This window comes from Corvus cornix, chromosome 2, assembly GCF_000738735.6.
Source record: "Corvus cornix cornix isolate S_Up_H32 chromosome 2, ASM73873v5, whole genome shotgun sequence".
Taxonomy (NCBI): Eukaryota; Metazoa; Chordata; class Aves; order Passeriformes; family Corvidae; genus Corvus; species Corvus cornix.
The window spans coordinates 141,167,428-141,181,558 of NC_046333.1; the positions used below are offsets into that span (position 1 = coordinate 141,167,428).

Below are 14,131 nucleotides of genomic sequence, written 5' to 3' on the forward strand. Positions count from 1 at the left end.
AGACTGCAGTGTTTCTCCTTCCAAAGCATTAAATTATCTTGTTGTGATCAAGGGAACCATGCTTCAAGAGATTACTAAGGCCATTTTCCCTGAAAGCGCTTAAAAAGATGGCTAGGAAATTCATTATCAAGTAACATACAAAGGCAAAATTATGAAAAAATGTGAGCTTTGGTTCTCTAATGTCTCTTAGAAATTTTAAGTAAAAAATTTATTTCAATTAAATAATTTGTTGGGTACAAATATTAAACATCTCAAGTGTATAAAGACATCTGGGCACTGTAAAAGGAGAACAAGAAGGGGTGTTCTAGGCATTGTTGTGGTACTTTGGCATGCATTTACAAGGGACTAGGAAAAAACCATATTGTTTTTGGCTCAGAGCAGAGTTCTACACTAGATGAAAACTAAAATTTGCTTACAATCATGGCATACCTCTGGAGAAATAACGGATTGGTTTCTACAATAATGCTTGGTAAACAAAGTGTTTTGTCAATATAAAATAAATAATTCTCAACACCAAGACACTTGTAAGCAAATAAGCTAAAGAACAGTGAAATTGAAAAAGAATTTATACCAATCTGTTTTTCTGGATATTTCATTGGACTGCTCTTCTAATGAAATATAATTGGAAGTCATGCAATTAAAAGTGACTAAGTAGGTTCTTTGATCACAGTGCTTTCAGTTTGCTAAAAACCCCACAGGTCTCCAGTGTAACATTTTACTGTCTATACTGTGACTGTACTCCTTCATTCTTTGCCATCATATTTTTTTTTCTCCATATTTTTTTTTCTCTTAATAAAAGTAACCAAGCCACATAAACACAGAATGGAAAAAATCCTCCATTACTTTTGTCTCTCATTATTGCATCCTTGACTGGACTACTTCAATGCCAGATGCTGGGCCAATCCCACCTGCAAGCAAATTTTCAATAGACTTCCGAAAGTACCCCATCTCCTGCCCTTTTTCCTAAGAGTAAGCAAGTAGCTAATCCTGCTACTGGAAGGAGCACACAGCTACTGTTCCCAGCCCTTGCAGTGTTGAACAGTGCTGGCTGGCTCAGCAGAGTTGGCACTGATCAGCTGCAATGGAACCCCAATATCAGACCTTTGGGACTTCAGTAAAAACCAGCAGAGCCCTGCCTAGACAGTCACCAGTGAAAGCAAAGCAACTAGCACTCAGGTGTTGAATACCTGAAATGCAAATCCTTCCCATCCCTATTACACACACTACACATCTGTTCTACAGTTAACATCCTAGAAGATTTTTTTAAAAAAAATATTTTTTCAAGCAATTTTTTTTACACATATAAAGATCAAAAGCAATAGCCACTATCTTCTTGATTACCTAAAATGCCCCTACTCAGTGACCAGCAGCCCTGATAGTGGCTGCGATTAGACACCAATTCCTCAAAGAGAGAGGACAGGAGGACACAGATACATTACCAGGAACACAACAAACTCTAGCCACGGCAAACAATTTTATAATTAAAATTCACAAGCTATCATTACAGACGGGCATTGCAAATGAAACCCTTTCACTTCAGTTACGTTAACCAGCTCTAAGTCAATGACCGCAAGTTTCCTTTCTCCTGCCAAAGGAACAGAGACACAAGTCAAGCCTGCTTTTTTTTTTTTTTTTTTTTTTTAAATAAAAAAACTCTAGTGTTCTGGTTTATACATTTTTCCATTTGGACTATGCTTGAGCTCATGGAACCCTATACTGCCCCACAACACAAATAACAGTTCCTCCTGTGGCATGTTCTTGCTGTCTTCCAAAGAAAAAAAAGTAGAAGGCATAAGAAAAACAGAGGACTCGGTGACAGCACATCTGCACGAACACCTGCTCTGCTCTCCCGGCCCTCTCCGCCGTCAGATGTCTGCCGTCTACTGTTCACAAACCAGCATGACCTCAGGAACCACAGAAATAACCAAAGCTTTTCTCACCAGTGCCTCTTGAAAGCATTAATCAAGTTTCTAGACACCACTTCAATAGCTACCAAAATAAACCCAACACCCTTAAAGCCATCAGGGAGTTTCTGTTAGGGCTAGAAGGAAGCCATGCAGAGTACAAAACACTGCAAACACTTCAGAGGAGCTGATGAGACCAGTCTCTGTGAGACTGACAGTGCTCAGTTCTAAAATAAGCTAAATTTTCCATAGTCACATGCACACAGAGCAAAAGTTTAAGTAAATAGGAGACCTATAGGTGAGTCCCAAAGGTCAACTGACTCGGGCTCAGCAAGTTATTTGTTCTTCTCTATATCCTAGAGGGAAAAGAACAAGCAAACTACTGTTACAGAGTAGGAATGTTTTCTAACCACAGTCTATAACACAAGGGTATACGGTGATGTACAATTTACGTCTGTTACTGTACCTGAGACCGGGCCCTCATCCCATCCTTCAGATCTCCTAAATCGATTTGTTGTAAATCCCATGCAGACATTTACTCCAAAGGCAAAAGCAAATAAGGATATAACCTGCAAAAGTAAAACAGCAAAGTAAGCAAACTGCACAAGAAGCAGGACTTTTGCACTAACAGCATTATGCATAAAGGGCAGAGATAGTCCTCAGTACATTGGAGCTCCCCAGCACTGCAGTTCCCATCACTGGAGTAGCAGCTGACAGCGTCACCGCTGGAGAGAAACACGAACCAGAAGGGGTTTATGAATAAAACATCTCTTTCTGAAGCTGAAGCGTTCCTTTTTGTAGGAACTTATTCAGAAGAGACGGGCTGCTCCTCCTCTGAAAGCAAACACGCTCCTCTCCTCCCCTACCTGGTGCGAGTGGACGCAGCCCTGCTTAGCCATACCAGGGAATTCTTGAAAAGCCTGCTCCGCACCGTCGCCTTTTTTTATAGTGAGCGCAGAGCTCTGTTTGCTCGGGGAGTTCGGGCTATTAGCTACGAGTAATCCCACCTGGTGAGGTTGACAGGCTCGTGTGATTTGTCCAGGGGGTGATTTCATCATAGTTCACTCACAAATCGCAGCTCCGACTGCAAGAAGCTCCAGGCATCATCCCTCGCTGCGCCCTCCCCCCAAACGCACACCCGCGCGCTTTTATGTGGTTTCCTCTGGCAGAGCAGGGCTCGCTTGTGCCGCTGCGGCCAATAGCTGTTCCTGCTTGTTTTATTCTCCTCACAGAAGTAACATGCTTAAAAGAGAAACCAAATGCGGCTCCATCTGGCTCGGAGAAGAAGCGGGGGGAAGCTCGCTGGGGGCTACGAAATACAAATCTCCCGCTGCCACCCCCAGAAGTGCCCCGGTTGGTGTCAGGTGTGGCAGCCCGGGGCTCGGCCCGGGGCGCGCCCGCAGCCGCGGACCCCGCACGGCCGGGCGGGTCTGGGGAGCGCCCGGCTCGTTCCCCGCGGGTGCTCCCCAGGTTTGTCACTGAGGCCTCTCAAAACTGGAGACACCTTCAGAGCGGGGGCAGGGGGGTAGTTATCAACGCTGTTCTCCCGTGCTGCTGTGGCCGGGCAAGGCTCGTATCGATGGAAACACAAGCAGTTTCATCTGAATAGCTGGAAACCCCACACTTCCAGAAAGGAAGGGAAGTGACACGTTCCCTCTGCCTCACATTTCCCCATTTTCATCAACAACAGAAAGCTTGGTTGTTTGGATAAGCACTTTTATTAACAAAGCAAATGATAATGCTGAACAGAATTACGGTTCAAATCAGTGGCTTAAATATTATTTGCCAAGGCAAATTATTTACCACTGTAGTTTGCCACTTTTTTTTCTCTGATGAAAGCTTCTTTCATGAAAGTGTTTACTAACAATTACATTTAAAGGGACAGAGTCAAGGTTTGTAAGCCCTCAGACGGACTGAGCTTCCCTTGGGACCTGTCCCATATTCTATACTGGCATTAAGAGACACAGTACAGTTTTCTTTAAAATATCTTGCAGTATTAAACACATACAATTTTGAACTTTGTTTAGAAGTAACTTTTACCTGCTGAAATAACTCCCCTTCCCACCGTGTAGTTTTACAGGACAGGGTCTAAAAAACCCTTCTCTTTGCTGCCCAAATCCCAGCCTGCCAGCCTTTGCTAGGACCTGATCCTTTTTCATGCAATTTCTTAACCGAAAGTGCCTCCATTGTGCAGCTGCAACTTTGCATTGCAAGGCTCAAGGCAAGGTAATTAGCTTGAAAATTCCTACACTGGGACATTGTATTCCTTTTCCTTTAACAGAGACTATGAATTCAAGACCCATCTTCTAATGTTCACTTTATCACTAGCTGCACTTAAAAGATTTAGGTTGCAATAAGCACTATTTTTCTAGCAAAAACCTGTCCATAGAGGTCTAGAGAAAAGTAATCATCAAAGGTCTTACTAGCTGTTCCTATAAAATTCTTCACCCTTAGCCTCTGGTACATCCTGTGGTTAAACAACTTCATCCCCAAGCACTAGGTAAGTACAGCAGTGTGTGACCGCAGCAGAAGGGAAACCTAAAGTGTCACAAGTAAAATTACTCAGTGGTGTTGCCTATGTATCTTAACTAATGAAGTTCATGATTTCAGAGGCAAAATAGGCAAAATATGGGAATCAGCAGTTCCAAGCTCTCCTCCAGGCTAGGACCTTCGGATGACCAAGGGACTCAGGCAAAACACAACTGACTTTAAAAATCGGGTGGTCAATTTTGAGTGCCCAAACCAACACATGAAGTCTCTGAGATGCTCTCAATTTCAGAGCCTTTGCTGTTCCTGCGTATCTTCCTAACACACAAGTTCTCAGTTCTTTTGAAAAAAAGTTACGTGTGTTAAAAATGGTCATTCAGAAAAAAAGAACCTCAACAAACAAAACCAAAAAATACAGCATTATGAATGACTTCTACTGATTTAAACACACGTATTTCATTTTTCCATTCATGTAACCTCTCTGGAGCTTGTAAACTTCACTATTTTATATAAATGGAAGAGCTTATTTTATGTTTCCAAGTCCATGTTACAAGTGTATTAAATTTATTAACCTCCTTTGTAATGTCCTTTAGAACTATAGATGACGACTCTGAAACTGCTAATCTTTTTCATCTGTGTTATGTAAGACACATTTTCCAGTAGCTCTGAACTGAACACACAATCAGATGCACAATGTTCTTTTTGTGACAAGGATTGTGCCTGAAGCCATCCCAGATTCAAAAGGGACTTATTAGCATAAACAAGGTCTAATGATTTTGTTCAGGAAAAATTTCACTGCTGGGATCAGTGGCAACTAATTTTTTGAGCAACTAATTGCCATTTTACTAATCAGAAAAGAAAGGACTAAAGCTGACATAATGTATTCCTGGCCCAAAAATTCAGCGATTCAGTGGAAGTTTTAAGGTTTAAATGAAACACATTAAAAAGGAATTTTAACAAGATCACCAGAATATGAAATGCCTCTTCCTCTGTTGTTGTACATAAAAATTGGCCTTTGGCTTTTCAGGCTTGTATGATTACACTGATTATTTAACACGGGATGCAAAGCTTGCAACGAGGCACCAGATGGCGCCTTACATGACACGTTCGTGCTGTGACATTTCCAATTACAAGCGTTCATAGAGTCACAGAATCACAGAATCACAGAATCGTTTAGGTTGGAAAAAACCTTTAAGATCACTGAGTCCAACCCCATGTCCACCATTAAACCATGTCCCTAAGTGCCACACCTAAACGTCTTTTAAATATCTCCAGGGATAGTGACTCCACCAACTTCCCTGGGCAGTTTGACAGCAATTTCTGTGAAGAAATTTTTTGTAATACCCAATCTAAACCTCCCTTGGTACAGCCTGAAGCCGTTTTTTCTCTTCCTGTTACATGTTACTTGGAAGAAGAGAACAAACTCCACCTGGCTACAGCTCCTTTCAGCGAGTTGTAGAGAGTGTTAAGGTCTCCCCTGAGCCTCCTTTTCCCCAGGCTAAACACCCCTACCTCTCTCAGCTGCTCCTCATCAGACTTCTGCTCCAGACTCTTCTCCATCTCTTTTGTCCTCCTCTGGACATGGTCTAGCCCCTCAATGTCCTTTTTGAGGTGAGGGGGCCAAAACTGAACATGGGATTCAAGGTGCAGCCTCCCCAGTGCCAGGTCACTACTGCCCTGCTGGCCACACTGAAATACACAGATACAGGCCAGGATGCCACTGGCCACCTTGGCCACCTGGGCACATGCTGGCTCATGTTCGGCCACTGTTGATCAGCACTCCCAAGTCCTTTTCTGCTGGGCAGCAAACTGACTGAGGGTGCCCTCAATCCCCTTGCCAAGATCATAGTTTAAAGATATTAAACAGAGCTGACCTCAGTGCTGAGCCTTGGAGACTGGATGCCAATTCTATGTAACTCTATCACCACTCTCTGGGCCCAGCCATCCAGCCAGTTTTTTATCCAGTGAAGAGGGCACCCATCCAGCCCATGAGCAGCCAATTTCTCCAGAAGAATGCTATGGGAAATGCTATCAAAGGCTATTCCATAGAGTTAATATAAGCAAGGCAGTACTTACTTACAGTCTTAGATAAAACTCATTTTTCTTGAGCAGTTTTTCTAATGAGGAAAGGAATGCAGAGAAATCAAGTATATTGACTGAGTCAGAGGTTGGGGATGGAGTGGACTCTAATAAAATGAGCCTTTTTAGCTACTCCTGTCCACTTTGCACTGGATGCTGGATGCATGGGATGATTGGGGGACCGGGATGAAAGCCTCCAGTAGGCTTCACAGCAGCATGAAAGACAGAAGGGTGAAGGACTTCTCTAAAGTGTCACAGAGCTCTCACTGTCCCAAACACAGCATTCACACATTGTTGTGGCCAAGAAAAACAGTCAGTTGAGTGTACGAAATAGCACTTTCAAGGAACAAAACCTTTTGACAAACTGTAGAAATTCAAGTAGTATCCACATCAAGCCTACTCAGGTACAAGCACTGTGAAACCAAATGAACTTCCAGTAGCCAGAGTGAGCATGGGAAGAGTTGAGTACCTTGCTGAAGACACCCCGAGTCTTCTTAACAAAATCAAAGAGGCACAACATACCAAGCAGAACCGATTCCTGTGTATAAAGGACTTTAAACCACATTTTTATTATAGAATCAGAGAATGGTTAAAGTTGGAAGGGACCACTGGAGGTCATCTAGTCCAACCTCCCTGATCAAACAGGGTTCTCTAGAGCACATTTCTAAGGATGGTGAATATATCCAGAGAAAGAGGCTCCACAGCCTCTTTGGGCAGCTTGTTCCAGTACTCAGTCACTCCCACAGTAAATAAATTCTTCCTCGCATCCTGGTGGATCTTCCTGTGTTCCAGATTCTGCCTGTTGCCTCTCATCCTACAGCTTGGCACCACCAAGGTGGTGGTGGTGGACTTTAGGTATTTTTAGAGATGAAAACCAAGTATCTTTGCTACTCAGCCAGCACAGTGACTGATAAACAAGACAGAGAAGGAAGGAAAGACGTATGTGAAGGGAAGGATAGCAAAGCCAGCCTTGGTCAGCAGTCTGATGACCAAAAGAGGGGCAGGAGTAAGAGTCAGTGCAGGAGGGTGATGACCTATGATAAGTGGTCCTTCAGCAGAGGTCAGCCCAGGAGCCAGGCTACAACCAGATACGAAAATGCAGAACTGTGATTGCACACTGGGTATGGAGGAAAAAATACACAAGAGTTGCTGCAGGATGATGGATCTGTATGATCTGTATCTGCTCAATTTGTAAGAGCATCACTGAAGACCCCAAAATAGGGTCACTGAGAAGTCTCTTTTTACCTGCTGAAGGTAAAACACTTCAGCAAGCAATAGATTTCAAATGACTGGCAGCTGGCTTGGAAACAAAAAGGTACAACATGATCATAAATGGTAGGAGGGAACCCAGATGTTCACAAGGATGCATTAAAGGGGTAAAGGCAGGGCAGAGAGAAAAAGGAGCTCTCAGCATGGGCAAAGGCCATACTATCCATTCGTGTTTGAGAGCTGCAAATGTTCAAGACACTTCTGCAAGTGTCTTTTGTTCTTACACACATAAAAGCTGCATTTTGTCAAGGAGGCAGAAGGCACAGGACTGACTGGAAAGGAGCTGCACCATTATGCCCTCTGTTACCCCACCAGCCTGGGAAGATCCACGAAGCAGGCTGTACTCACATGAAAGTACACCCTCCTCACCGCAGTTTCTCAAAACACCACCAGTCTTCAATTATCTGTCTGCTCATCACTGCCCGGAGGGGAATGGTATGCAAATCATAGTGCCTGGTGCACTGGAGGACTGTGCTGAGGATGACTTTCTTGGCCAGAAAGATCCGTAAAGCAGTGCCAGACCCTCAGGGACAATCACGGACAAATTAAAGTCTTCAAAATTGCAGTTTGCTGCAGCCCAGCCCCTGAAGCACCAAGTGCCTTAGGCACATACAAGCCCATCAGCGTTTCTGAGCATCCTATATAATGCCTGCAGGGTTCACAGGGTTGGAAAGAGAACACCCAGATAAAGCCCAAAACTCACTGAGTACAACCAGCAAAGCATGTCGACCAGCAAAGCCTGTTGCACCCCTCCTCACCTCATCTCACCTCACCCTCATGTACGTGTCCTGCTCAAAACACAGGGGACTGGGATCACGCCTGTCTGAAACTGAGTTCTGCCTACCCAGAGACAGAAGAGGAACCACTGGCCAGAGGAGGACCCGAGTCCCTGTCTCTGCTTTACCTATGTAAAACACTTGCATAGTCACTGGGATAACAACTGAAACCCAGGTGAGCAGCCTGGTGAGAAAAAGGAGGACATAACGCAGTAGAGAAATAAATTTTCCCACACCCCACATCAGATACAACAAGGTTCAGTGAGGACTGTGGATTTGGTGACAGCACTGCAGCTCCTGAAGCTGCCTGTGATGCCTGTGGAGGGATCTTGGGCTCAAGTGCACCCTCCACACACAGTAACCATTTTGGTGGCACACAAGCAGAACAAGGTTTGTAAGTGAGGTTGTGTCTTTTAGCAGGACAGCTAGGTCAGCTGGAAAGAGGAGAAGAGTTTTCAGTGACCTGAAGAAATCTTTGGGTGCCTGAATGCTTGTCTCTCCCAGCGGTACCGCAGCTAATACACCACCTGCTCCAACACAGGGTATTACACCTCTCACTGTGAACCACACACAGCAGCAGCAGCATTTACACCAGTCCCACACCTATGTTTTCCTCATCTTCAAAGAAACTAACATATACCCAATTCAGTTTCTGGACGACATTACTATTATGAAGCAGCACAAGTACTTCACTAAAATGCATTGAGAATTATATTTCTTAAGATAGTCATATCTAAAATTCTAAATTCTAAAAATTCTAGCAACTACAGAATAAAAACTGTTCTGTGGTGAAAAATCTCATCTTCAGGGAGGATATGAAGGAGTGAAACATGGAGCCACAGAGCCCGTATGTGTTTTTAGCACGGCCCATAAAAGGTTGTATATTTGGATCTTCATCCTTGTTTTCCACTGCTTGATATCGGTATCACAGGTGCCCATTAACAGTTTTATATCGGTCTTGTTCAAAGAGCTGTAGATTTCAGTGGTGTGAAATCCACCCACCTAGCCCCCAGACAGCAGTCTGGAGGTTTCAAGGGTCTTGCATGGTACCTTGCATGTGCCACACACAATCACTGTTAATTTATTTGAATTTTACAAGTGGTACAACCTAATACATCCCATGAAAATCATAGCTCCTTTAAAATAATGAATTAAAGCTAAAAGAGGAAAAAACCCCAACCAAAACAAAAACTAACAAACAACAGTCAAAAAAACCCTTAAAGATGGGAAAGTTACTTAAAGATGTAAAAAGCAGGTTTTCTAGACTTCAAATCATATTTCTAGTTTCTTTTTGTAACTTATATGTACATCCTTTACCATGTTCAAACCTTTCTCAGTAGAATATGATCTTTGAATCTCCTGGGTATATAAAACTTCTTGTGGGGACTTCTACAGTAACCCTGCAACATACCTCTCTGACTTGATTACGTTTACCCTCAGCTCAAACTCTATTTTAGTACATTTTCAAGGTCAAGGCTTGGATATGATTAAAAAATTTTCCAAGTGCTAGTCTCTCCCCTACAAGTAAAATGTGGATATAATTAATACTGTTTTGTTTATTTTGTTTTCCTTGCAAACAAGAGTTTCTGTTTGTTTGAAATCCTTTTTTTCATGTTTTCAGCACTTGGATCAAAAAAGAAATATTTAAATTAATATCTTTCTCGTGGTTAATCTAAAAAAACACACTGATATTTTCAAAACAGCAAAATCCTATTTGATTTCAGTTTAAAGAGATATGCCACTAGGAATATTGTTCTCAACTTGCCTGCAGCTGAGGCTTTGGACATGCTTTGCAGCGTCACTACTTCTGCAGAAAGATCAGTGGGGTCAGGCTGGAAACAGAGGATTCCCACACAACAAATAGGGACATGCCTTCAGGTGGGCACATTTTCCTCCTGGTTCTTTGTATAAGGGGCATCTCAGGCTGAAGAATTGGCTGCTCTTATGGTGATGCGTGTTCACACCTATGAAAGCTTTTTTTTTTGGCATGGTAAATGAATGCATGAACATAGAACAGACCTTGGCAGTGTAGAAGTTAAGACTGAAAAAAAAAAAAAAAGCTGAGGGCCTTCTGGGGCTTGAACCTCCTTCACATGAGTATGAGCCTGACTCAAGCAGATCTACTTTATTTGCATAAGGACTGCAGGACACCACTAAATGCAATCAGTCCAGCACAAAGAGAAGGAAAACCTGAAGAAATTAGGACAGTTGATAAAGAAGATATGTCCTCTTAAAAATTAAAATAACAATTATTAAACACTGCCTAAACTGCCTGATCTGATTCACTGGCCCCATGAACATTTAAGTGGCAGAGGATACAACAGGAACTGTCCAGGCTTTTGTTCATAGAAAAATGCACATAATGAGGACACAGCTAACATGTTAACAAACCTAATCCCATCTGCGGCTCTTTTTTGGGTGTACTGATTTATCTCATAGTTGAAAGACACACCTTTATGATGTACATTTGATAGCTTAAGCTATCCCCAGCTGTTGAGAGGGGTGAGGTATTTCATTACCTTGGAAATAACTGGCTTTTCTGCCCTTTTCCTTCAGAACAGAAATAAACCTAGCAAGTGGAATACAAGTACCAAGTGTCTACCACCAGTCCTGGCAGACTGGCAAGTCCTTGCTATCACTTCCATCCTCTCACCCCAACCATTTCTGGGGATACACTGCAAATCAAAACAGGTTAAAAACTTCCCTTCCTTTGACAGGTTTTTCAGTTGGATGAGTTTCCTGCCCTGGTCCTCAGCCCTGGCAGCAGTGTGTCTGTGAGACACAGTGAGCTGCAAACTGCTGCTGCTTGCGAGCCCCAAGCCAGGCACTGTAACTGAGGAGCGTCTGTGGGCAGGGGCAAGTTCTGCTCTCCCCCCACTCCCTCTGCTCCCAGGGGAGCAGTGTCACCCCAGCATTTCTTAACAGGCATCCGCTGCTGCCTGTTGTAACGGCAAAGCACAAAAGCGTAAAACAATCACATCTTGCTTTTTGGGTCATTTTGGACAGATGGGCCACTTTCCAAGCATCACAAATTTTCCTAAGTTGAAACATGTCACCACAAGTTCAGTTGAAGGTCACATTTTTTTTTTCTGATTTCAGCCGAGTGCAAAGATGACAAATGTAAGCACAAAGGGAAAAACATCCTGTTGGAACAGTACTCCCTGTTTTCTATGGGTGAGAAAAGTATAAGCAACATTTCAACAACAAAACAATGTGATCCATTGCTGAATGATTTTTTTTAAACCCGTATCATAATGTGTAACTGAATAAATTTCAAAGTCTGCAGGAATGCAATATAAAAATAATGAAGAAAAATGCTAGCAATCAAAAAATGTGCAACTCTGCATGGGTTTGCATAAGGATTATCAGGGGGGTTTAGGCAAATACTTTTTTACTTTCTCAGCATAAAACCTTGGAAAGGAATAAAGTATTTTTTAGAATGGATTAAACAAGTAAACTGCAGAGAAACCCAGGTCACTTAAATATTTATAGACTTCTTCATGACTTTAAAGCAAATAATCTTATTGAGCTAAGTTTTGTTTAACTCATATTTTGTTTTTTTATTTAGCAAAACAAGACTTTCAGAAAGAAACAATTCATTGGTTTAATGATTGCTGGCTGCTGTAGACCAAAAGCAGCTCTGCTTTGCTCAGCCTTCAGAGAAGGCTCCCCACCCTAGTAAATGTCCTTTTCCCAGCAGACAAGACTGAAATCAGCTTGAAATTATACTTGTTGAAGATTTCCATGGCAGAGACAGAGGTTCCCGGGCATCCACAGAGAGCCTGCAAAACAACTGGGACTATTTAATTTATTATCTTTTCACTGTCCATGGCTAACCCTCCTTCAAGACACTGAAACCAAACAACTTTGATGGCAATGTCTGATCCAACCCATGTAAAAAAGACTTGAGCATACCACTGCTCTGGTGAAGAGAGTGGGGACATCTCCTTTGCCAGATGCAGGGAAGGCCTCCAGTGCCTGTGGTCCCTGCTCAGATGTGTGAGCTCAACCTTTTGACCTTTTGGGAGAGGAGGAACACTCTGATTAAATCACCTTTAAAATAAGAAAAAAAAACAAAAAACCCCCACATTTTAGGCAAAGAAGCCAGGATGGATGATGGAAAGAGGCAAGGAGCAGCAATATCTTCAGGTGACAGCTGAAGTCATCAGAGGAGGAGCACCCCCTACCCCTCTACCCCTGGGCAAACTGAGTTCCCTTTGCACTGAGACAGCAGGAGCACAAACTTCCTCTGTGGTACCTTAAGCCATGACAGCTGGTTTGAAAATGGATGTGGGACTATAACCTCATCTTCAGACCCCTGCTTGTTGGGAATCTAAGCCTGCTGAAGCATCTGCTTGATTCTGCAGATAATTCAGCATGGTTTTGGAAGGTACTGAATACAAAAAAAAAAAAAACCAGCACTGGGAAAACTTCTGATTTTTGCTTCCTACTCTGATGCATTATGAATAAAACAACTAAGCCAACCTCCAAACCCCATTGTATAAGGGCAGGTGGAAGTACAGTCAGACTGCAGGACAGAAGGCACAGGGGAGAGGCATGGGAAACTTTTGGAGAAGTGGCAGGTTCAGCACACAAACCAGGCTTGATGCTGCCGATGGCAAACACCAGGAGAGCACCGTAGATGAAGGGTACCCAATATCCCACTACTGTCACAGCCATCTCCTGCTATCTGTGGGGAATGCTGGGCTGGCTTGGCAGAGCAATGGAAGGGCAGAAAAAGACATCTTAGTTTTGAGGGTGGAAAGAGACAAAATATATTAGGAGAACAGAGCTTTGGAGATTCCAAAAGGGAATCTCCTTTTTGTTCCTGCTGTTTTGGGGTTTGGAAGGAGGAAAACATCCTTGTGACCTCTGCCCTATTGCTAATGCTTTCAGTTGTACTCTATTGCACAAGTCCATTATATGTTAGGGAATGTCAAAAAAGTGAAGTGTCTTTAGGTGCATTGAATTTATGTGGTCAAGTACAAATTACCTGAGTTAGTGCTTTTGGACTTGGCAGCCAGCTGAGACTGGGACCCTTCAGGTTGTTTCCTGTAATCGAGGACTTAAATTCTTTGCTACAATCCTGTCATTTACAAGGAATGTACAAAGAAATGCTCTTTCCCTGAGCAGGGAAAGGAATCCTGTTGTTCTGGATATCCAAAAGGCACTTAAGGGCTTCTTAGATTTCTCCTGGATGAAGGGTCATCAGCTCCAAGGGAATTTCATCCCATCTTACAGCATTCCTTCTGTCCCAGCTGGAGGGGTGACCTTTTTTGGGGTTTGCCTATTGTCTTCACTGCCACTTTAGCTGTTCAGCGTCAGCATGGAAAGAAATAAAAACAAGCATTTATAGGTGATGGCAACTAAATTATTTACAAAATATTGTTTCATCAGGACATTTTCTCCTCCTACCCTCATAGTGACCTTATTTTCATCAACTGGATGTTTATGATTGTCACAGCCAAAATTTTGGCTGTGCCAAGAGCCTTTGAGGGATGCCTAAAATGACTGAGGAAGCTGTACCTCTCTTCCAGTGTCACCTGATGCAGGTACCAGACTGCAGCCACAAACTCATACTCTTCTTTCTCCAAAGAGGGCTGAACCAAACCATAT

The 14,131-nt window shown here is 43.0% G+C and overlaps 1 protein-coding gene across 1 annotated transcript in view; it reads right to left on the bottom strand.

Annotated features, from left to right (window-relative positions):
- The window catches only part of ENPP2 (ectonucleotide pyrophosphatase/phosphodiesterase 2), a 72,639-nt gene that overhangs the window by 53,771 nt on the left and 4,737 nt on the right, over positions 1-14,131 (bottom strand). The window contains 1 exon segment of the mRNA XM_019289302.2: positions 2,371-2,473. Within this exon segment, the coding sequence (XP_019144847.2) occupies positions 2,371-2,473 (103 nt within the window).